Consider the following 22,205-nt stretch of genomic DNA (forward strand, 5'->3'; position numbering starts at 1 on the left):
GCTGGGACTCAAACTCCGTCCTGTGCAAGAACAGCCAGTGCTCTAAACCGTGATCGCTCCAGCCCCAGCTTGGGGGAAAGATACTTTGCCCATATGATCCCACTTGGCCCTCAGGAGAGCTCTCCAGAGGGAAATAGGGCATGGTAGTTAGATACAGCAGGAAATCATTTAGGTCACATAAGTATGTCAACCCAATGGGCCAAAACACGGGCAAAAGGGATTTAACTCTTGGAGGGACAGGCACAAATAGTTTTACAAGATGTTTCGTCCTGGATAGGAGCTTCCGGTTCCTGGGTAAAAGTGGTCATAGATAAGGGATGGGGTCACTGAGTTTAAAACAGTACTGAGAGGCTGGAGCTTCTTGAAGAAAAAGGGCAAAACAATACCGCTGAGGTAAGGGGTGAGGCCCATTAGACAGGATTCAGAGCTGTGACAATATCGCCCTCTGGTGGACATGGAGAGCGTAGCTCCTTCCTCTGTGGCGATTTAATGGCAAAATCAATGGTGTTTTCCTGATACTGGGGCTTGCCTTTTTTTTTTCTTCTTTCTTTCTTTTTCTTTCTTTCTTTCTTTCTTTCTTTCTTTCTTTCTTTCTTTCTTTCTTTCTTTCTTTCTTTCTTTCTTTCTTTCTTTCTTTCTTTCTTTCTTTCTTTCTTTCTTTCTTTCTTTTTTGAGGAAGCTGTATTCAAACGTCTCTCTTTTTAAAGATTTATTTTTAAAAGATTTATTTATTTATTTTATTTATGTATATGAGTATACTATTGCTCTTTTCGGACACCCCAGAAGAGGGCATCAGATCCCATTACAGATGGTTGTGAGCCACCATGTGGATGCAGGGATTTGAACTCAGGACCTTCGGAAGAGCAGTCGGTGCTCTTAATTGCTGAGCCATCTCTCCAGCTCGTATTCAAACTTCTAATCTCAAGAAATCATCCTGTCTTGGCCTCTTAAGTGCTGAGATTGCAGGTTTGAACCATAAAATCTGACTTCTTGTTTGATTTCTTGAAAGAAAGAAAGAAAGAAAGAAAGAAAGAAAGAAAGAAAGAAAGAAAGAAAGAAAGAAAGTTGAAAGTGGACCAGGAAGGCAGTTTCTCTGAGTTCGAGGCAAGTCTGTTTTACATAGAAAGTTCTGGGCCAGCCATGCCTGCTGTCTTAGTTAGGGTTTCGTTGCTGTAGAGAGACAGACACCATGACCAAGGCAACTCGGGCTGGCTTACAGGTTCGGAGATTCAGTCCATCATCACCATGGCAGCGTCCAGGCAGACGCGGTGCTACTGAAGAAGCTGAGAGTTCTTCATCTTGATCTGAAGGCAGCCGGAAGGAGAGACCCTCTTCTTCATCGGGCAGAGCCTGAGCATCGAGTGTCCAAGCCCACCCGACAGTAACACACTTCCTCTAATAAAGCCACACCCACTCCAACAAGGCCACGCCTCCCAACAGGGCTGCTCCCCGGTCCAAGCATTTTCAAACCATCACACCTACAGGGCAAAACGCTACCTCAGAAAAACAAAACGAAAATAAGAACAAGCACGCCATTTCACTTCCATGGTTCTCCCCACCATCCTCCTTTCCGGGAACTGGAATTACAGACGGTTGGGAGACGTTATTGTGGGCGCTGGGAATCAAACCCGGGTCCTCTGCAAAAGCAGCAGGTGTTCTTACCCAGTGCGCCATCCTGCCAGCTTCGCCTGCTAGCCCCCCCTTTGTTATTTATTTGTTGTGTGTGAAAAAGTACGCACGCACACCGCGAGTAAAGGTAAAGATGTCTTATCACCCGCCACCTATTGGCTTTGAGGCGGGGTCTCTCCCTGGACCTGGGGCTTTCTTGGCTAGGCTGGTCCCAGGGTCCGTTCCGTCCCCACCTCCATCCTGATTTCTGAAGATGATCAGCCTAGGTGGAGTGAGGGGTAGGGCACCTGCCTAGCAAGAGGAAGGCTGTGAGTTCCATCCCTGTCACTGCTTAAAAAAAAAACAACTATGATGTGCAACACACACACACACACACACACATAGAGTTGCACCCCTTCAGTGCAATTCCTTTTATGAGGCACATGATCTGAAGGCCCAGGTTTTAGAAAGAACGAATAACTCCGACCTCAACTAGAGCGCGGCAGATACCAGAGCATAACCCAGTCTTCCCACCTTTGCTCGTTGCGGGACAATCTTTAACGTGGTTGCTCTTGGTGACGTTTGTTTTGAGAAGTGCTTCGTTTCACATTTTGATTCTGTGAAGGGAATGTCGTACTGTACACACATACATTGTACACCCTCTGCCGTGGTGCTCTGCCAGAGTGCTCTGTGATCTTTGTCCTTTTCCGACTCTGGGGACCGCTCTAGGCAGCTGTGAGAATTATCCCTCAAAGGAGGAGGGAGTCTGGAGTGGTCAGGATTCCTTAGAGAGTTATTATTCTGCACACACACAAATTTCAAAAGAAAAGTTTACATCACCATCGTCGTCATCACCACCACCATCATCATCATCATCATCATCTAGGGTCTCACATAGCCCAGGCCAGCATCAAATGTCCTATGTAGCCAAGGCTGACCTTGAATTTCTGTTCTGCCTCCATCTGGTGGACTTAAGCGATTCTGGGTTGGAACCCAGGGCTTCATACATGTCGGGCAAGCTCTCTACAAAGGGAGCTGCAGCCCAGCAACTTTCCTGCTGGTTTCTCTTGGCTATTTAGCACAGAAAAGTCGAACACACCCTTCTGCAGCAAACACTTACTGACCTGGATCAGAAAGCGAAAGCAGCCATGGCGTTGTGGAAAGGGGATGGGTTTGCGTGGTGGATGAGGAGGGGGCTGCCCAGGCAGAGCCTGTTCCTCTCAGGGATGGGGTGGGCAGAGCCAAGCGTGCGGGAAGCCGCTCTGACTTGGGATCCCAACTGACTGCGGTTAATGCGGGCGGGAACTGTGCCTCCATCCAGCCCTCCTTCCTCACCGCGGCTGCGTTCTGGGATCGAGGGCAGACAGGCGCCCTATTGAGAAACTATGACAGACTCGTCAGATGGTGACCTGCGGTGGCAACGCCCCCCTCTCAGCCCCCTAAATGGGTGCGCCCCAAAGGTGCTCCCCCTGCTTAGTTCTTCCTATCTTTGGAATCACACATTGCTTACTCTGATTTCCTCTCCTGCTGCTTGGAAATCAGAGATAGCCGGGTGCAGGGACCTGCTGCAAAACCTCTCCGCTTCATTGAGACCTAGAAGAAGAGTCTCGAAATCTCCGCAGAGACTCACCATACTGTTTCCTCACAGATGGTGATGAGGCCTGACTTCTCAGAGCCCCCTCCTTTCCGCTGTCTGTCTCTGTGTCCAGGTGGCATTAATAGCTGTTCCAAAGCTGGAGAGATGGCTCAGCGGTTAAGAGCACTGACTGATCTTCTGAAGGTCCTGAGTTCAAATCCCAGCAACCACATGGTGGCTCACAACCATCTGTAATGGGATCTGATGCCCTCTTCTGGTGCATCTGAAGACAGTGATTTCTTTATAAGAAGTGCCATCTGGAGCCGGACAGTGGTGGCGCATGTCTTTAATCCCAGCACTTGGGAGGCAGAGGCAGGTGGATTTCTGAGTTCAAGGCCAGCCTGGTCTACAGAGTGAGTTCCAGGACAGCCAGGGCTACACAGAGAAACCGTGTCTTGAAAAATAAGAAACCAAATAATCGAAAAGGAGGAAGAACCAACTCTCACGAATTGTCTTCTGACTTCCACATGCACACACACACACACACACACACATCCTAAAATAAATATTTTCAATTAAAACAATTTTAAATCCAAAGGTGGGACTGGGGATATGGCCCCCTGGGTAAAGATGCTTGGGATGCAAACCTGAGAGCGTGAGGCCGTGAGTTCGAATCCCCAGCACCCACATCAATGGGCACGCCTGAGTATTCCTGCACTCCCAGCGTTGGGAGGCGGACACAGTGACTCTTGATCCACTGCTCGGTGCCCGGGGTGTCTGCCTGAAACCGTGAGCTTCCAATTCAATGAGAGACCACATTTCCAAGCACTACGGCGGTGAGCAGCGGAGGAAGACACGCGGTGCGGTGCTCTGGCCTCCCGATGTCTGTGCAGTTACGTGTGCATGCATGTACTCAACACCCACACACGGCAGGAGAGAGGGGGCGGCGGCAGACAGAGCTGGGCTCCTCAGGAGAGCCTAATTCAGGGGAGCTTGGAAAGCTCTGGGAATCCGTCACATTTCAGTCCCAACATGGCCTCCCATACGTAGATTAGGAGCCTGGGCTGCTACACCATGGCTTTCCCAGCAGGAAACTCACGTCATTGCGGTTTTTGTCTCGCTGTAACTGTTTTGAGACAAGGTCTCACGTGTCCTAGGCTAGCCTGAAACTCTCTATGTAGCCAAGGATGACCTTGAACTCCCAACATTGCCACTTCCTCCTTACCAGAGTGAACTACCACAGCCACGTGCTTAGCTTTAGTATGGTTATGGGGAGTTTCTGAAAGGCCTCAAGTTTAGGCTCAAGAGGGACACTGAGGTGAACTGTTGTTTTGGTAAGGAGTTTATTGGAACAGCTATTTTTTTTTTTTTTTGTATTTGGTTTTTTCGAGACAGGGTTTCTCTGTGTTGCCCTGGCTGTCCTGGAACTCACTCTGTAGACCAGGCTGGCCTCAAACTCAGAAATCCGCCTGCCTCTGCCTCCCAGAATGCTGGGATTACAGGTGTGTGCCACCACCGCCCGGCCTGGAACAGCTATTTTTTTTTAAAAAGACTTATTTATTTAATTCCTGAGAGTTGGTTCTTCCTCCTTTTTGATTATTTAGTTTCTTATTTTTCAAGACAGGGTTTCTCTGTGTTGCCCTGGCTGTCCTGGAACTCACTCTGTAGACCAGGCTGGCCTCGAACTCAGAAATCCACCTGCCTCTGTCTCCCGAGTGCTGGGATTACACCTCCAGGCGGTTCGGGTTCGTTCCTTCTACCTCAGGACTGAACTCAGGCCAGCGGTGAGCGCCTTTGCCATTCAGCCGTCTTGCTCGCCCTTCTTTGGAATTCTCGATGTCAACCCTCATTGTTTCAAAAGTGCCGTTACGGAAGGTTTCCTCTGGGGTCTGATTCTTGGGAGCGGGAAGCAATATCTGCCCAATACCAGGAGACCCCTGGGCACCGGTGTCAAGAGAAGAACCCATAATAGAAGGGTACCTGGGAACCACAGACGCAGCCTGTCTTACGACATTAGTGACAATTTCTCCTTAATTACCTCAGGTTGAGTCTCCGTCAAATCCGGCCTCCGGCCCATCTGGAAACGGAGACGAGGATGCTCGAGTTTCTTGTTCATGAAAAAGTCAGTCGTCTACAGCGTTTGGTTTCCTGATAGCGTCCCCGACTCATCTGAGGAAGAAAGCAGCTTCTCCGGGTTCTTTTTGCCCTTAGTCAAAAATCCATACATTGAATAGAGACACGCCCCCGTCCCCCGCCCCGCCCCCAGTCGGTGAATCAGAGAAAAGCTCCAGGGAGAAGAAGGTTTTAGTTGAAACTGCTTGAGGAATTCTTAGCAAGAAGCACACAAATGCCATCCCTGATAACAAGTGGGGCGCTATCATCCACAGGATCTTTAACAGGATGGAGGAACGCAGCGAGGGGAATCTCAGTCCTTAAGGAAGATGCTGGAAGGGGTGCAGCTGGATCACGTGATAGCCGTGTCTTTAAGGTTTCTGTCAGCTTGGTCTCTCCAGAAAATTTCATTTCGAGAAGTAAGAAGTGTTAAACTGGGCCTGGGTAGTGCAGGCCTGTAGTTGCAGTGCTCAGGGAGCTGAGGTAGAATTCAGGAGCTCAAGGCAACTGCAGCAAAGTCAAAGTGAAAAAGCTGGGGCGTGGCTCAGTGGTAGAGCCCCTGCCTAGAATCCCCCAGGGAGGGGCTGGGGGTGTGGCTCACTGGCAGAGCCCCTGCCTAGAATCCCCCAGGGAAGGGCTGGGGGCGTGGCTCAGTGGTAGAGCCCCTGCCTAGAATCCCCCAGGGAGGGGCTGGGGCGTGGCTCAGTGGTAGAGCCCCTGCCTAGAATCCCCCAGGGTGGGGCTGGGGGTGTGGCTCAGTGGGAGAGCCCCTGCCTAGCATAGGAAGACTCTAGGTAAATGCACAAAAACCAAGAGGAGGAGGAAGAACAAGATTATGAGGAGTTAGTGGTGGAGGTTGTTAAAGAATGACAATCTGTCACTTAGGTAACATCTCTTGTCTACTCAGAAAAAAGTCTTTGTCTTTTCACGCTCGCCCTGTGACACTGGCACATCTTTTCTGCCGTCACGTCGTCCGTCCTTTGTGTATTGTGAGTCCGTTGCGGTTTCAGTTTGCGTCTCTCTGAAGACTGACAACGCTAAGCATCTTCTCCTTTACTGCCGTTCCATCTGCAGCACGGCCTAGTACGGCGCAGACATGTTCGGAAACAGGGAAAGGAGGGGAGAGAAACGGGGAGAACATTCTTGCATGAGCAAGAAAGGACCCAGAGTAGACATGGAGGGGCTGTCTTCAGACAGAACAGAAACGACCGATTCTACTGGGTGTTGTAGTCTTTAATGACACCTCGTCTTAAAAAAAAAAAAAAAAAAAAAGGAAGGAAGGAAGGAAGACTAAGAAAAAGAAAAGAAAGGAAACTGAAGGGAGAAAAAGAACAATTTGCTCCCTTGACAAAATGAAATCTTTATTTTAACTTTCTCGTTGCTATCATAGAATACCTGACCATATACAACTTGAAAAGAAGAAAGCTTTTTGTTTTGTTTTTTTTTTTTTTTTTTTTTTTTTTTGGTTTTTTGAGACAGGGTTTCTCTGTATAGCCCTGGCTGTCCTGGAACTCACATCTGTAGACCAGGCTGGCCTCGAACTCAGAAATCTGCCTGCCTCTGCCTTCCAGAGTGCTGGGATTAAAGGCGTGCGCTACCACCACCTGGCTCTTTTTTTTTTTTTTTTTTTTTTTTTTTAATTCGACTTCACCTCTCAGTGACCTAGCCCAGGACTTACTTCCCCTACCGGAGCTACAGTCCCGCTCCCTCCCAATAGTTTATTGAGAATCGGAACCGAAGACCTGGAACGGGCGGGTTGGTGCATGCTTGACTGTGCGAGGCTCTGGGCTTGTTCCCTGACACGGAAAAAATTAGAATCCGTCCTTGGATTAAATCTGCTAGGTCAAGGCTCTTACAGTTCTCTAGGATCCTTGTTTTAGGGAACTCCTTCACAGGCACACCCTCTAGAGGCCTGGGAAGAGACCCTTTATCAGGCCAACCAACTTAACAATCAAGATAAACCATCGCCAGTGTAGAGCAATGGCTCTGCAGCAGTGATTCTTGCTCAGTTCCCAGGGCACACATGGTGGCTCACAACCATCCATAACTCACTTGCAGGGGTGTCTGATGTCCTCTTCTGATCTCTGTGGCCACCCAGCATGCTCAAGACACACAGACTCGCAAGCACGCATGCCTGCAGATGCATGCACATGGGTATGCATGCTTACACACATGCACATACCCAAGGCAGTCATATAAAATAAGGAAAATTTTAAAATAGACCTCATCTCACCAAGTATAAAGTGCTAGAGCATCAAGAGATAGGACAGGAGGGACCTGGTGACCTGCTGTGCATGTGGGAGAAAGGACACAGAGCTTCAGGTCTGATTTCCCCAAATTTGAAGGAATTTGGATTGCGTAGTTGAGCCTGAAGAGACCTGTAAAATGTAACAGGCTGTGTTGTTGTTTGATACTTTCAACCATGACCTGGGCTCCCGCGGACCAGATTTAGTTTCACTGTGACCCAGTCACTTGATCCAGACACCTCGAACCTCTTTGTAAGCACATAAGGTGTTTTTGGGCCAGTGTTTGCACAGCTGGGCAGCACGGTTCAGGAACCTGTGAATTATTCATGCTTTTGACCTATTCTAAGGAGAACTTCACCCAAAAGGCTAAATTATTAAGCACTGGGAGTTATCTTTGTTACTGCTAACCAGAAAGCCAAGAAGCAGTAAAAAAAAAATGTTTTTGCTGAGTTGTTTTTGCTCCTTAGAGTTGAAATTTTATTATTAAATGCCCACAGTGGTGGCGCACACCTTTAATCCCAACACTTGGGAGACAGTTGTAGGTGGATCTCTGAGGTCAAGGTCAGCCTGATGATCTACAGAGTGAGTTCCAGGATAGCCAGGGCTATACAGAGAAACCCTGTCTTGAAAAACCAAAACACACACACACACACACACACACACGCACACGCACACGCACACGCACACGCACACGCACACGCACACGCACACGCACACGCGTGCACCAAAAGTAAGCAAACAAACAAACCCCCAAACCAAACCAACCAAACAAACAAAAGCAAAACAAACTTACACACAGAGGATAAAAGAGACCTTGACTATATTAGACAAGGAGAAAGCAGACATTGTCACGTGTGTGGTGGCTTTTAAAGACATGAAGGATGAGTGCATTTAACAGAGATCACCCAACTTTGTCAGGATGAATCAACTTGTGTGTGTGTGTGTGTGTGTGTGTGTGTGCACACGTTGGGTCTTGGATCCCTGACCAGAAACAACTAGGGAATGAAGAAAGGAGAGACGCACAGACACGGAAAAGCTGGGACCAGATGATCTGAGCTCTTGCATGGAGAAGCCTCAGCACCCTGTAGTTACTGTGTTTATTGTGAACAGTTGAATGGGGAGGCAGGGCTATTACATACAGATACCACAGAGGCAGGGCTATTACATACAGATAAACATGGAGCCACAGAGATTACATACAAATAACATGGATGCAGGGCTATTACATACAGATTCCATGGAGGCAGGGATATTACATACAGATACCACAGAGGCAGGAGTTATTACATACAGATAAACATGGAGCCACAGAGATTACATACAGATAACATGGATGCAGGGATATTACATACAGATTCCATGGAGGCAGGGATATTACATACAGATTCCATGGAGGCAGGGGTATTACATACAGATACCGTGGAGGCAGGGATATTACATACAGATACCGTGGAGGCAGGGGTATTACATACAGATACCGTGGAGGCAGGGGTATTACATACAGATATCGTGGAGGCAGGGATATTACATACAGATACCGTGGAGGCAGGGATATTACATACAGATACCGTGGAGGCAGGGATATTACATACAGATACCGTGGAGGCAGGGGTATTACATACAGATACCGTGGAGGCAGGGGTATTACATACAGATACCGTGGAGGCAGGGGTATTACATACAGATACCGTGGAGGCAGGGGTATTGCATACAGATACCGTGGAGGCAGGGGTATCGCATACAGATACCGTGGAGGCAGGGGTATTGCATACAGATATCGTGGAGGCAGGGGTATTGCATACAGATATCGTGGAGGCAGGGGTATTGCATACAGATACCGTGGAGGCAGGGGTATTACATACAGATACCGTGGAGGCAGGGGTATTGCATACAGATACCGTGGAGGCAGGGGTATTACATACAGATACCGTGGAGGCAGGGGTATTGCATACAGATACCGTGGAGGCAGGGGTATTGCATACAGATACCGTGGAGGCAGGGGTATTACATACAGATACCGTGGAGGCAGGGATATTACATACAGATACCGTGGAGGCAGGGGTATTACATACAGATACCGTGGAGGCAGGGGTATTGCATACAGATACCGTGGAGGCAGGGGTATTACATACAGATACCGTGGAGGCAGGGGTATTACATACAGATACCGTGGAGGCAGGGATATTACATACAGATACCGTGGAGGCAGGGGTATTACATACAGATACCGTGGAGGCAGGGGTATTGCATACAGATGAAGAAGCTGGCAGGTGGAACACTCTCTTAGGGAGCAGGCTTCAGGCCATAACATCGGGGGAGAGAGCTCTGCTGCACAGGGTGTGCACACAGTCTGAATTTGCACTCGGGCCTGTGGTGGGACTTTGTCATTGCTCTGAGCCTCACCTGTGGGGGGCTTCGCCACTCCCATGGGGCTGAGGCATTGGTCCGTGACACAGTTGTGGCTGTGGTCAGCAATGCACATTCCCTTGGGACCACACTGCTCCCTGAACCAATGTCTGACTGCCTCTGCAAAAGCAGACAGTGCTCTCAGCCGCTGGGCCTTCTCTCCAGGCCCCCTTTTTAGGATTTTGCCTCTAATTCTAACACATGGGCACGTGACACCAGTGACACCAGGGAAGGTCAAATAATATACTCTGAAAACCAGCCACCTCTCTCTCTCTCTCTCTCTCTCTTTCTCTCTCTTTTGGGTATATGTGTTGTATGTGGAGCCAATGGTCCGCCTCAGGTGTCTGTGATACAGAACCCCTCACTGGCCTTGGACTCACAGGGTAGGATAGACGGGTTGGTTAGTGAGCCCAGGATGCCCATCTCTGATATGTACACCAGGCTGTACCGTCTATCTCTGCCTTCGACACAGTGGGATCACAGGTGCCCACCACAATCCATTATCCTCATTTTCTCTCAGAAAAACTGCTGGCCGTGGGCGGCACACAATGGTAGCCAAATGCTGAAGAGGCTAGCCTGGGACACACCTTTAACAAAACCTTTAACAGGTTTTGGTGGTTACCTGCCTGTGTGCTAGGATTATAGGCAAAATCACAAAAAGGGGCCTGGAAAGATGGCTCAGTGGTTAAGAGCACTGGCTACTTTTACAGAGGACCCGGATCAGTTCCCAGAACCCACATAGGGGCTCTCAACTGTCTATGTCCTCAGTTCCAGGGAATTCAATGCTCGCTTCTGGTGCACAGATATACAGGCAGGCAAAACATCCATAAACATACAATAAAAATAAACAGATGTCTTAGTCAGGGTTCCTATTCCTGCACAAAACATCACGACCAGGAAGCAAGTTGGGGAGGAAAGGGTTTATTCAGCTTACACTTCCACATTGCTGTTCATCACTAAAGGAAGTCAGGACTGGAACTCAAGCAGGTCAGGAAGCAGGAGCTGATGCAGAGGCCATGGAGGGATGTTTCTTACTGGCTTGCTTCCCCTGGCTTGCTCAGCTTTCTCTCTTATAGAACCCAAGACTACCAGCCCAGGGATGGCCCCACCCACAAGGGGCCCTCCCCCTTGATAACTAATTGAGAAAATGCCCCACAGCTGGATCTCATGGAGGCATTTCCTCACCTGAAGCTCCTTTCTCTGTGATAACTCCAGCTTGTGTCAAGTTGACACAAAACCAGCCAGTACAACAGATATATTTAAAAATTCAAACAAACTTGAACTGAGCATTTAAGAAGGAGGAAATATTGAGATGGGTTTGGTGTGCAGGCCTGTAATTCTAGCTCCCGAGAAGGATGAGGCAGGAGAAACTACCGGAATGTTATCCAGAATAATTATTTTCAGATTGAAAAAGGGTTCTGTTGCACAATGCATACACACGTTAGTCTTGCAGGCACACTCCAAAGAAGCGAGGAGGAGGAGGACCCAGGAGATGGCTCTGTGGGCGACTCAAGCAACACAAGCTTGAGAAAACGAGCAGGCATTAAAAGGCTGAAGTGTGGCAGCAAACTTCTAACCCCAGCCCCAGGGAGGCAGAGCCACAAGGATCCCTGGAAGCCATCACCAACCAGTTTGGGCTTAGTGAGAGACACTCAAAAAATGAAGTGGAAGAAACTGAGAAAGAAACTAGACATTGACCTCTGTCTACACACACATGTGGGTGCCCACACAAACATGTAAACATACATATCTATTCGTTCACACATACATACCAAGAGGTTAAGAAAGCAGAGCAGAGCCCAGCCGTGGTGGCACATGCCTTTAATCCCAGCGTTCAGGAGGCAGAGGCAGGTGGATCTCTGTGAGTTCAAGGCCAGCCTTGTCTACAGAGTGGGCTCCAGGATAGCCAGGGCTACACAGAGTAACCCTATCTTTTTTTAAAAAAATATTTATTTATTTAATGTATATGAGAACACTGTAGCTGTCTTCAGACACATCAGAAGCATCAGATCCCATTACAGATGGTTGTGAGTCACCGTGTGGCTGCTGGGAAGTGAACTCAAGACCTCTGGAAGAGCAGTCAGCGCTCTTAACTGCTGAGCCATCTCTCCAGCCCAGAAACCCTGAATTTAAAGACCATGCCCCTCCCCCACAAAAAGTCAGAGTTACTCCACTGACTTAGGAGGCTGAGAATGTAGGGTGTGAGATGGCTAGCTCAAAGCCAGCCTGCCTGGAGCAACACGGAAAAATATCACTTCAAAAAAGGAAAATGGTGGGCCTGGAGGGTGCGACTCAGACAGAGGAGTGTTTGCCTCACATACAGGAAGCCTCAGGGTCCATCCCCAGCACGACATTAACTGAGGTTGGTTCTGCACCCTTAGAATTCCAGTGGAGGTCAAAAATTCATGACCATTCTTAGGGATTTGGTGAGTGTCATAACAACACAACTTGACACGGACACATTTGGTGTTCCCAAGTGGTTTCAGATTCAGCAGGGCAATGCCCAAGTCAAGATGTTGGGAGAAAAATTATGTCACCAAAGACCTTGGTGACACTGACTTTGGAGGTTTTCCACCGTAGAGGGATGTTAACCTTGCACATCTGAAAACAGCAACCACTGCAGGGTGTGGTGGCACACGCCTATAATCCCAGCACTTGGGAGGCAGAGGCAGGCAGATTTCTGAGTTCGAGGCCAGCCTGGTCTACAAAGTGAGATCCAGGACAGCTAGGACTACATAGAGAAACACTGTCTTGAAAAACAAACAAACAAACAAACAAACCATCAACCACTAACATCTGGGGAGCCTTAGGTTCATAGAGCACCCCCATGTTCTTTCCTCATCCCAGCCGCCTCCCCTCCCCCCACCCCCAGCAGGCTCCACATGTCACCAGCAGGTTTGTTCACAGAACTGAAACTTTAGTTAAGCTTTGTTGAGGTTTTTTTTTTTTCTCTCTCTCTCTACATGCTGTCCCTACCCACCCTTCTATAAATAGAAAAGAGAAACAGGGAGTGTGCAAGGTTTCATTACAAAGGTAAAGACACCTGAGCTACACACACTTGATCCCCGAACATGAAATCTAAGAGGTTGAACGATCACAGTTTCAGTCCTATATAAGGTGGTGAAAGCCCATCTGCATTGTTTTTCTGTTTGTTCCTACAACTCCTTGCCTCCGCTTGATTTTAAATCTAAATTGGTGAGTAGCTGGTGGGCCTACCGGACCCCGAGATCTTCTCTACACATAGTGTATTAGATTTGGCACTGGGGAGGATTTTCACCTCTGCTGCACGGGCTAATCTTCCACAAGGGGTCTGCGGTATTGCAATTCTCTGGCTGATACATGCTAGTGCTGTTGTATTTGTTGCTTGGCTAATATTTAAGTGACCCATAGTTGCCTGTAATGCTTGATTAGGTAAGTAAAGGTTTTACGAGAAGATTGGACTTTAAGGGGGGAAAAAAACTTTTATTTGCTTTTAGAATTTTAAAAGGCTGGGCCATGTAGCTCAGGCCGGTCTGAAGTTCACTATATAGTCAAGGATGCTCTTGGACTCTTGAGAATCCTCCTTCTCCTCCTCCTCCTCCTTCTGCTGCTGCTGCTGCTTCTGCTTCAAAGTCTTCCTTCTCCTCTTCTTGTTCTTCCTCCTCCTTTCTGAGTACCAGGATTGCACACCGTGACTAGCTTGATCTTTTTTTTTTAACTTCAAGTTTGGAGTGAATTCAGGAGCAATCATGTTGTCAAGAGGTGGCTGGAGTCTCTTCTGTATCTGGGTTTGGTGTGCTACTCTGTCTCATCACTTAACAGGTGTTTATCGCCACATCTTAAAATCCTAGAGATCCACCACGTTAGCGAGTGGCTGAGAGGGTGTGTTCTTCCCATTTCTCTGTCACCGTTGCTCACAGCTTGTCTCTTCTGTTCGACCAGGTGGAAAAATGAGTATCACGGACATTCTGAGTGCTGATGACATTGCGGCAGCTCTGCAGGAATGCCAAGGTGACCGGGGTCTGGGGGAGCAGGTCATGGTGGCCCTGGGACAGAAGGACAGCAAGTTCCAGAGAACCCGGACTCCGGAGTGAGATCCTGTCTCAGGATACAAACAAGGGGTATAGCTGGAGCTCAGTGGATGACAAGGTGTCTGCCCAGCACATATGAAGACCTGGGTTCCAGCCCCATCATTGTGTAGACAGGTGATATACACCCGTACTCCTCGCACTAGGGAGATGGAGGCAGGAGGATCAGGAGTTTGAGATCATTCCTAGCTTCACGCCCGCCGGGGCTGCATGGATCCTTGTCTGAAAAGCAGGCAAACAAACACACAGTAAAGGTGATGGGTGACACCAGGAAGGCTCCTGGTTCCCACCCCCAGCAAGGCAGCAAAGATTAAGATGTGAACTTTGCTAGAAGATTTGCAGAATCTGCCAGTGGAACTTCTCTGATAGGAATTAGGAGACCTACGTATGTGGTTATATTTACATAAGATGAAAGGAATTTACTAAAAGGGGTAGGGGGAGGAGTCACTGCGGGCTGGGAATGTAGCTCAGTGGTACAGCACTTGCCTTGCTTGCACAAGGCCCCAAGTTCAACTCCCAGTACTTGGGAAAAAAAATCTCAATAGAAAAAGTCTGGACGGGGTTGTAGCTGAGTAGCAGGGTTAACCTGAGCTATCTAGTGGGTTCCAGGCTAGCCACAAACAAGCAAAAGTAAGTCAATGTACTTATTCTCTTAAGCCTGTTTGAATCCACTGTTTCCCACCAATCACGTGACATTGTGAACTTGGCGTGCAGCTTGTTGAGTGAGAATGGTTGGGGAAAACACTGAGGAGAGGGGGGCAAAATCGAAAGGAAAGGGAAACCTGAACCAGATGGAACAAGGTGACGTCACAGACCACCTAGACTCGCCCTCTGAGTCTCGGGAGAGTCAAGTGTCCATGTAGCTTGAGGGACATTAGGAAAGTATTTCAATAGCTTGTGTTTTTGTTACTTGAGCACAGACACAGAATGTGACCCACCGAGCCTCGGGCTAATCTAGTCTCTGTTCTTTAGACCCAGACACCTTTGAACCACAAAAGTTCTTCCAGACATCCGGCCTCTCCAAGATGTCCGCCAGCCAAGTGAGGGATATCTTCCGGTACATAGACAATGACCAGAGTGGATACCTGGATGGAGATGAACTCAAGTAAGCTGTGTACTAAGCCTGTCCACATGGGTGGGCGGGGATGGGGTGTGGCGCCCCTGTCTGCTCCATGCTTTCTCCATGGGGCAGCCCTGGCATTGGATGTCTATCTGAACTTCATTAAAGAATATAAATTGTCCACCCTTCTACCCACCTGGGGCACTGACTGTGGCACTGAAGACCAGGAACAAAAGGAGATTTGTTCAAGGGATTTCCTACAGTAAACGGAACAACGAAACGCGATAGACATCTAGCATCGGTTTCTATGGCAAAGGAGTGTTCTCCTCCCTAGACCTTGGCTGATGTTTGTGGTTGTCAGATATATGGACTGAAAGGGGGGGGGGAGGAAGAAGGAAGGGGGAGGGGAGAGTGACAGAGGGAGGGAGGGGGGCAGGGACAGAGTGCAGGGGCTTTCAGGAGCTTGCCACCAGCTTTTTGTGGTGCTGTAGGTATTTCCTCCAGAAGTTCCAGAGTGATGCTAGAGAACTGACTGAGTCAGAGACCAAGACCTTGATGGATGCAGCGGACAATGACGGAGATGGGAAGATCGGGGCCGACGGTAGGTCTGCTCCTGCATGTTGTCTAAGACATGGGTGATACCCAAAGGTGTGTGTGTGTGGGTGGGGGGTTCTGAATTCTGATGAATTCAGTCTTTTCATCCGCAGAGTGTGAATGGGCAAGCATGCCAGCTGTGCGTAGACATGTGGTAGCTCATGGGTCCAGCATGTGCTGAGCATGTCTGAAATTGGTCCCCAGCACCGCCCAGCCCTCATCACACGCAAATTCTGGGATAGGGCTGATGAGATGGCTCAGTAAGTAACGGCTACCAAGTCTGGTGACCTGTGTTCTTCTTCCTGCGGCCTACACGGTAGGAGGAGAGACAAACTCCCCAAAACTGGCTTCTGACCTCCACACACGTGTACACACAATTCTGGAAGACAATAGCTCACACCTGTAACCCCAGTACCTCAGAGGCTGAGATAGGAGAACTGCAGTGAGTTTGAGGCCAGCCTGGGCAGCACAAGGAGATCAAGGCCAGCCGGGGTTACAGAGTGAGACTCTGTCTCAACACACACACACACACACACACACACACACACACACACAGATACACACACACACACAGATACACACACACACACACACACAGAGACACACACACACACATACACACACACACAGAGACACACACACACAGAGACACACACAAACACACACACAGACACACACAAACACACACACATAAACACGCGCGCACACACAGACAGACACACACACACAAACACACACACACACCGAGACACACACACACAGAGACACACACACAAACATGCACACACACAGACAGAGACACACACACAAACACGCACACACACAGACAGACACACATGCACACTTTTTTTTGTTTTTGTTTTTTTGCAAGACAGGGTTTCTCTGTGTAGCCCTGGCTGTCCTGGAACTCACTCTGTAGACCAGGCTGGCCTTGAACTCAGAAATCTGCCTGACTCTGCCTCCCAAATGCTGGGATTTCAGGCGTGTGCCACCACCACCCGGCCACACACACACACACACACACTTTTGTGTTACATGATACACTGTAACTATGAACTGGTCACTACCTATAAACTTTGGAAGAATACCCACCCACCCCCAGATGAAGGGATTAGCTGACCACTTGGCCTTCCAAACTATTTTACGAGGTGCTTTGGTCCAGTTTGAAAATAATACAAGAGATGTCTGCCAGGATTAGAACAAAGACAGCTTACTGGCCACCTTACGTGGTGCTAAACAGAGGACATGGCCGGGGAGATGGCTCAGTCAAGTGCTTGCCACACAAGGGTTAGGACCTGAGTTCAGAGCTCCATTGGCTGTGTTAAAAGCTGGGTTTGGTGGCATGCACTTGTGAGAACAGCACCTGGAGGAGGGGGGATCAGGAAGACAGGTGGATCCCAGGGGCTTGTCACCACCCAACCTAGCCAAGTCAGTGAGCCTAGGTCTCCAAGAGACCCTGTCTCAAAAAAAAAGAAGGGTGAGAACAATTGAGGGAGATAATGATGTTAACCTCTAGCCTCTACATGCACATGTGCACACACATGCATGGGCGCATACACACACACACACACACCACCACCACCACCACCACCACCACTAACAAATAGTGACAATAAAGGACAAATAAACGAACACTATCCACGGTGTCATCTATGTGCAGGGGACCAGATTCAAACATTGTGGACTGTTTGATTTTATTGAGCTGCTGACATTTCTGTTTAAGCAACGACTCAGAAGGTAGTTGGGGAATCCTGTTTGTGGCTCCAATCGGAGAGAATGAAAAATGCTGAAGGAGATTCTTTTGTTTGTTTTTCGAAGATAGGATCTCCTATCCAGCCCTGGCTGGCCTTGAACTTGATATGTAGAGGAGCTGACTTTGAACCCCTGATTCTCCTGCTGCTGCCTCTCTGGCACTGTGATTGTAGGCGTGCATCAAGAAGCCCAACCTTAGATTCTTACTGAAATATGCTATCACAATTCACGTCCCGAGTCAATGCAGCTTCTGTAGGTGACCTGGATGAAATAGCGCAGACAAAGGAAGCTTGATGTATTCAAACACAACTACGGTGTGGTGGCATTTGGAAAGCTGTGGAGTTTAAGACCACGCTTGACCGTCTCATAGATTCCAGGCTAGCCTTGGCTCTGGAAGCAAGACCCTGTCTCAAATTTTAAAATGATAATGTACAAAAAGCCACAACCACTGAAAGATGTCTAAACAGATAAAAGCTGGACCAGTTAGTATAAAGCAAATCTCCATTTTCAATTTCGCTGTGTACCAGGGCTTATTGGTGCCAGGGCTGGAGAGATGGCTGGGTAGATAAAGATGTTTGCACCACAGGCCTGAGGGCCTGAGCTTGGACCACAGCCCCCATATAAACAGCTGGGCAGGCCACGTGCAAACCTGTGACCCGAGCGCTGTCGGAAGTGGAGACAGGGACTCATTGCGGCTTGCTGTCTTCCAGCCTAGCTAGCTCCAGGCTCAGCGAGAGGCCCGGTCTCGACGGAACAAGGTGGAGAGTGAGAGGAGGACTCTTGATGTCCTCTTCCATCCTTTGTGGGCTCACAGCTACATCACACACACACACATACATACACACACACACACACACATACACACATACACACACATACACACACATACACACATACACACACATACACACACACATACATACACACATACGCACACACACACACGCGCGCGTGCGTGCGACTCTCAGTATATTTCTTTTAGTAATATAATCTTTGAGGGGAAGGCTAAGATTAGGGCTCAGTGAAGAAGGAAATTTTGTTTAAAGTTCTACTCTATCGAATACTATAGCATCTACAGAACAGTGAAGGGAAAACTCTGCGTTCATTTGAAATGAGCTAGAGAATACATCACGGGTTTACCGTGAGCAATTATACCAAATTTCTTCATTGCTGGAGAGAAATGACTGAGTTGAGCTCTAACCCCAGGGGCTGCAGATATGAAGGTATTTGTTAAATACAATTAGGCATGGGGCCAGCTGGAGTGATGGCTCTGCAGGTCAAAAGCACCTGCCACGCAAGTTTAAGGACTGAAGTTCGAGTTCCCAGAGCCCAGGTAAGTGCTGGGAGACCGGGTGGCCCACCTGTAATGCCAGAAAGACAGGGGCTCCCTGGAGAAAGCTGACAAGCTAGATTGCGTAGATCCTGAGTTCTAGGTTCCAGTGAGAGACCCTGCCTCAATACATAAGGTGGAGAGTAATTGAGAAAGTCGGCCTTTGGCTTCCGCCCAAAGCGTGTACATACACAAGCATCCACACACATGCACACATAACGTATCCCACACACTTCCACATATATGTGCACACACACACAGATTATGCAGAGGAAGAAGTGCTGCACAGGCATGCAATCCCATGCCTGGGATCATCCTTGGCTGTATAGAAAGTTTGAGACTAGAAGTCTACATTAGACCCTGTCTCAATATATATATATATACATAAAGCTAGGCATCTGGCAAAAGCCTGCAATACCAGCGCTTTGGAGACTGCGGCAAAAGGATCAATGTGAGGCCAACTAGAGCTACCCAGGGAGATCCTATCTAAAAAAACGATGCAGAAAGCTGGACACGATGTTGCAGACACTTGAGCTGTGTCACCGATGCTCACAGCATCTTCCGGGCACATCCCGAATGGGACTGTGTTTCTCTAGGAAGAAACTTCATCTTTCTCTTCCCTCTTCAGAATTCTCAGGGCGACGGCACACCTGCAAAACCCCGAGCCACCTGCTCTGAGTCTGTTCTCTCATCTTCTATTCTAGAATTCCAGGAAATGGTGCATTCTTAAGAAAGAGAGGAAGGGGCATTCTACCAGAAGGTTTCAAAAGCCCTGGGACTGGGAAGCTCCCCATCCTATCCCGAACTAATTTACCGAGTCCTCCTGAAGCCCTTCTGCAACGTGCTCTGTGCTTGAGGGAATGCAACGGCGCGTGGCTCTTCTATCTTTGATGGTGGTGGGTAGATCCTGATGACTTCTGTAAGCTCTCTTCTGGCAGACCATGCCTTTAAAATCACCCAATAAAATCATTTCTCATCATTGGCTGATGAATGGGTGTTTAAGTTACTCGTCTCCTTGCTGTGACAAAATGTACGGTGAAAGGACCTTAAGAAAGGAAAGGGTTAAGCTGGCTCACAGTCTGAGGGTGCACAGTCATCACAGTGGGCAGGCTCAGTGGCTGCAGCAAGGCAGATGCTCACACGCCCTCCACCCTGGGGAAGCTTAGCCCACTTTCTCTTTTTTCTTGGGTGCAGGACTCTAGTCTGGGGAATGGGACCAGCCATATTTACAGTAGACCTTCTCACTCCAGTTCCTCAGACAGGCCTGGAGGTTTATTTCCACGGTGTCTCTAGATCCTGCCAAGTTAACCCTACTAATCATGATGGGTTTTTATTTTGTTTTGGGATAGGATTTCAAAATTTAACTCTGGCTGGCCTGGAACTCCCTATGAGAGACCATGCTGGTCTTGACCCAGCAAAGACCCACCTGTGTCTTCTTCCTCAAAGGTAGGGGGATTAAAGATGTGTACAGTCATACCCAGCTACAATGGGTGGTTTTGCTGTTGCTTTTTTTTCTTCAGCAAGGTCATGGGACCAACACAAGTCTTTCCAAAGATCTCAGGTGCCCTCAACCACTGAATAAACCACACTGGAACTACACATGAGGGAACAGGGGAATTATTTTTGTTTGTTTTGGAATCTGGCTTTAAAAGTATGTAAGTGTTGCAACTAAATATTATTGTCCTGCTGGGGGTTGTATTCTCAGCAATCCAGCTAACTCTGAAAGTAATATTCTTCAGAAATATTTTAGTCAGCATAAGATCACTCCTACATGAGCCAGACACAGTGGTACACATCTGAAATCCCAAAGTTCAAGATACGGGAGCAGCCGGGCAGTGGTGGCGCACGCCTTTAATCCCAGCACTTGGGAGGCAGAGGCAGGCGGGTTTCTGAGCTGAATTCAAGGCCAGCCTGGTCTACAGAGTGAGTTCCAGGACAGCCAGGGCCACACAGAGAAACCCTGTCTGGGGGGAGGGGAAGGAACACACACACACACACACACACACACACACACAGCACTAGAATCAGAAGTTCAAAGCCAGCTTCGGCTACACGGAGAGTTTGTGACCAACTTGGGCTACATCCTTTCTGAGCCAGTAATGACATGTTCCTCAGAGCCTGATGACCTCAGTTCTATCTTCAGGACATATTTCTTCAGGACATATTTGGTAGAAGGAGAGAGACCGATTCCTGAAAGTTATCCTCTGGCCTCTGCAATCTCGCTGTGGCACAGAGCCCCTCCCTGCCAATAAATGAATATTAGTTTAAAAATTACTCTGACACATTTGTTTTCTGCCGCTGGGCATTGGATGGCGCTAAGAGAACTCTGAATACAAGCGAGAGGAGACAAGTCAGTTGAGTTGGGTTATAAGCCCAGATTACGCGCTGTTACAGCTCAACACGAACAGGTTCGTTTTGGAGTTGTTTTAACTTTTCCCTCCAGGAGAAACAAGTGTTCAGATTGGCTTGCCCTCGCATGACCCCCAACACGACCCCTTTCTTCTCAGCCACCATTTTCCTGGCTCACAGGTGACAACACCTGAGCCGGTCACACCTAGACTTGCTGGTCCCGTTGGAAGCTGACCTCAAGGGTCCTGTTACAGGGTTGGGGAATCTCAAGCCAGGAATTTCCCATTAGGCTGTTTTCCAAGGGGCACTTAAAGCTCTGGCTGACCCTGAGAGCTGGGGCCACCTGGGATTCCTGGAGCACTTTTCTAGCAGTTTTGTGTGAGTGTGTGTGTATGTGTGTGTGTGCATGTGTGTATGTGTGCACATGCGTGTGTGTATTGTGCACACGCGTGTGTGCATGTGCACTTGAGTGTGTAGGCCAGGGATCAGTGCTGGATGTCTTCCTGAATTGCTCTCCACCTTATTCTTTGAGCCCCACTTGAACTGGGGCTGGTGAGGCGAGGCAGGCTGGCTGACCAGCGAGCCCGTCCATCTCTGGCTCCTCAGTGCTGAGAGCGATGTCCCACAATGCTTTGCTCAATGCTCTGCTTGGGTGCTGGGGATCCGAACTTAGTCCCTCACGATTGTACAACACTTTACCTACTGAATCATCTCTCCACCCCCAATGACCTCATCCTTTTGAACCAGTGCTGGTGCTTACCAGGTTCCGGCGCTCTCCTACACTATGCCCACACACTGAACATATTACTGAGTATTTAAACCGCTTTAATCCCAATGCTGGGAGGCAGAGGCAGGTGAGTCTCTGTAAATTTGCAGCCAACCTGGTCTACAGAGAGAGTCCCAGGCCACCAGAGCTGCACACTGAGATCCTGACTCAAACAAAACAAAACAAAAACAAAAACAAAAACCCAAAGCTATAACAAATGACAAACCCCAGACAAACAAACAATCGAAAATTCTCTTCATCTATAATCTTCAAACTTGGTTTTAGGAACTTAATCTCACAGTCTTTATTTAGAAGGAGGGACAATTAAACAATCAGGGA

The 22,205-nt window shown here is 48.5% G+C and overlaps 1 protein-coding gene across 2 annotated transcripts; it reads left to right on the forward strand.

Annotated features, from left to right (window-relative positions):
- Positions 1-12,986: 12,986 nt before the first annotated feature.
- On the forward strand, positions 12,987-19,730 carry Ocm2 (oncomodulin 2). 2 transcript variants are annotated; one of them, XM_052168743.1, is made up of 5 exons: positions 12,987-13,143; positions 13,870-13,938; positions 14,988-15,120; positions 15,567-15,676; positions 19,456-19,730. In XM_052168743.1, the coding sequence occupies exons 2-5, from the start codon at positions 13,878-13,880 to the stop codon at positions 19,479-19,481; spliced, it is 330 nt and encodes a 109-aa protein (XP_052024703.1). In that variant the 5' UTR covers positions 12,987-13,143; positions 13,870-13,877; the 3' UTR covers positions 19,482-19,730. The 2 variants fall into 2 exon arrangements, with proteins under 2 accessions (XP_052024703.1, XP_052024702.1); XM_052168742.1 differs by lacking the exon at positions 12,987-13,143 and adding an exon at positions 13,653-13,749.
- The last annotated feature ends 2,475 nt before the right edge of the window (positions 19,731-22,205 follow it).

The sequence above is a fragment of the Apodemus sylvaticus genome, chromosome 22 (assembly GCF_947179515.1).
Source record: "Apodemus sylvaticus chromosome 22, mApoSyl1.1, whole genome shotgun sequence".
NCBI lineage: Eukaryota > Metazoa > Chordata > Mammalia > Rodentia > Muridae > Apodemus > Apodemus sylvaticus.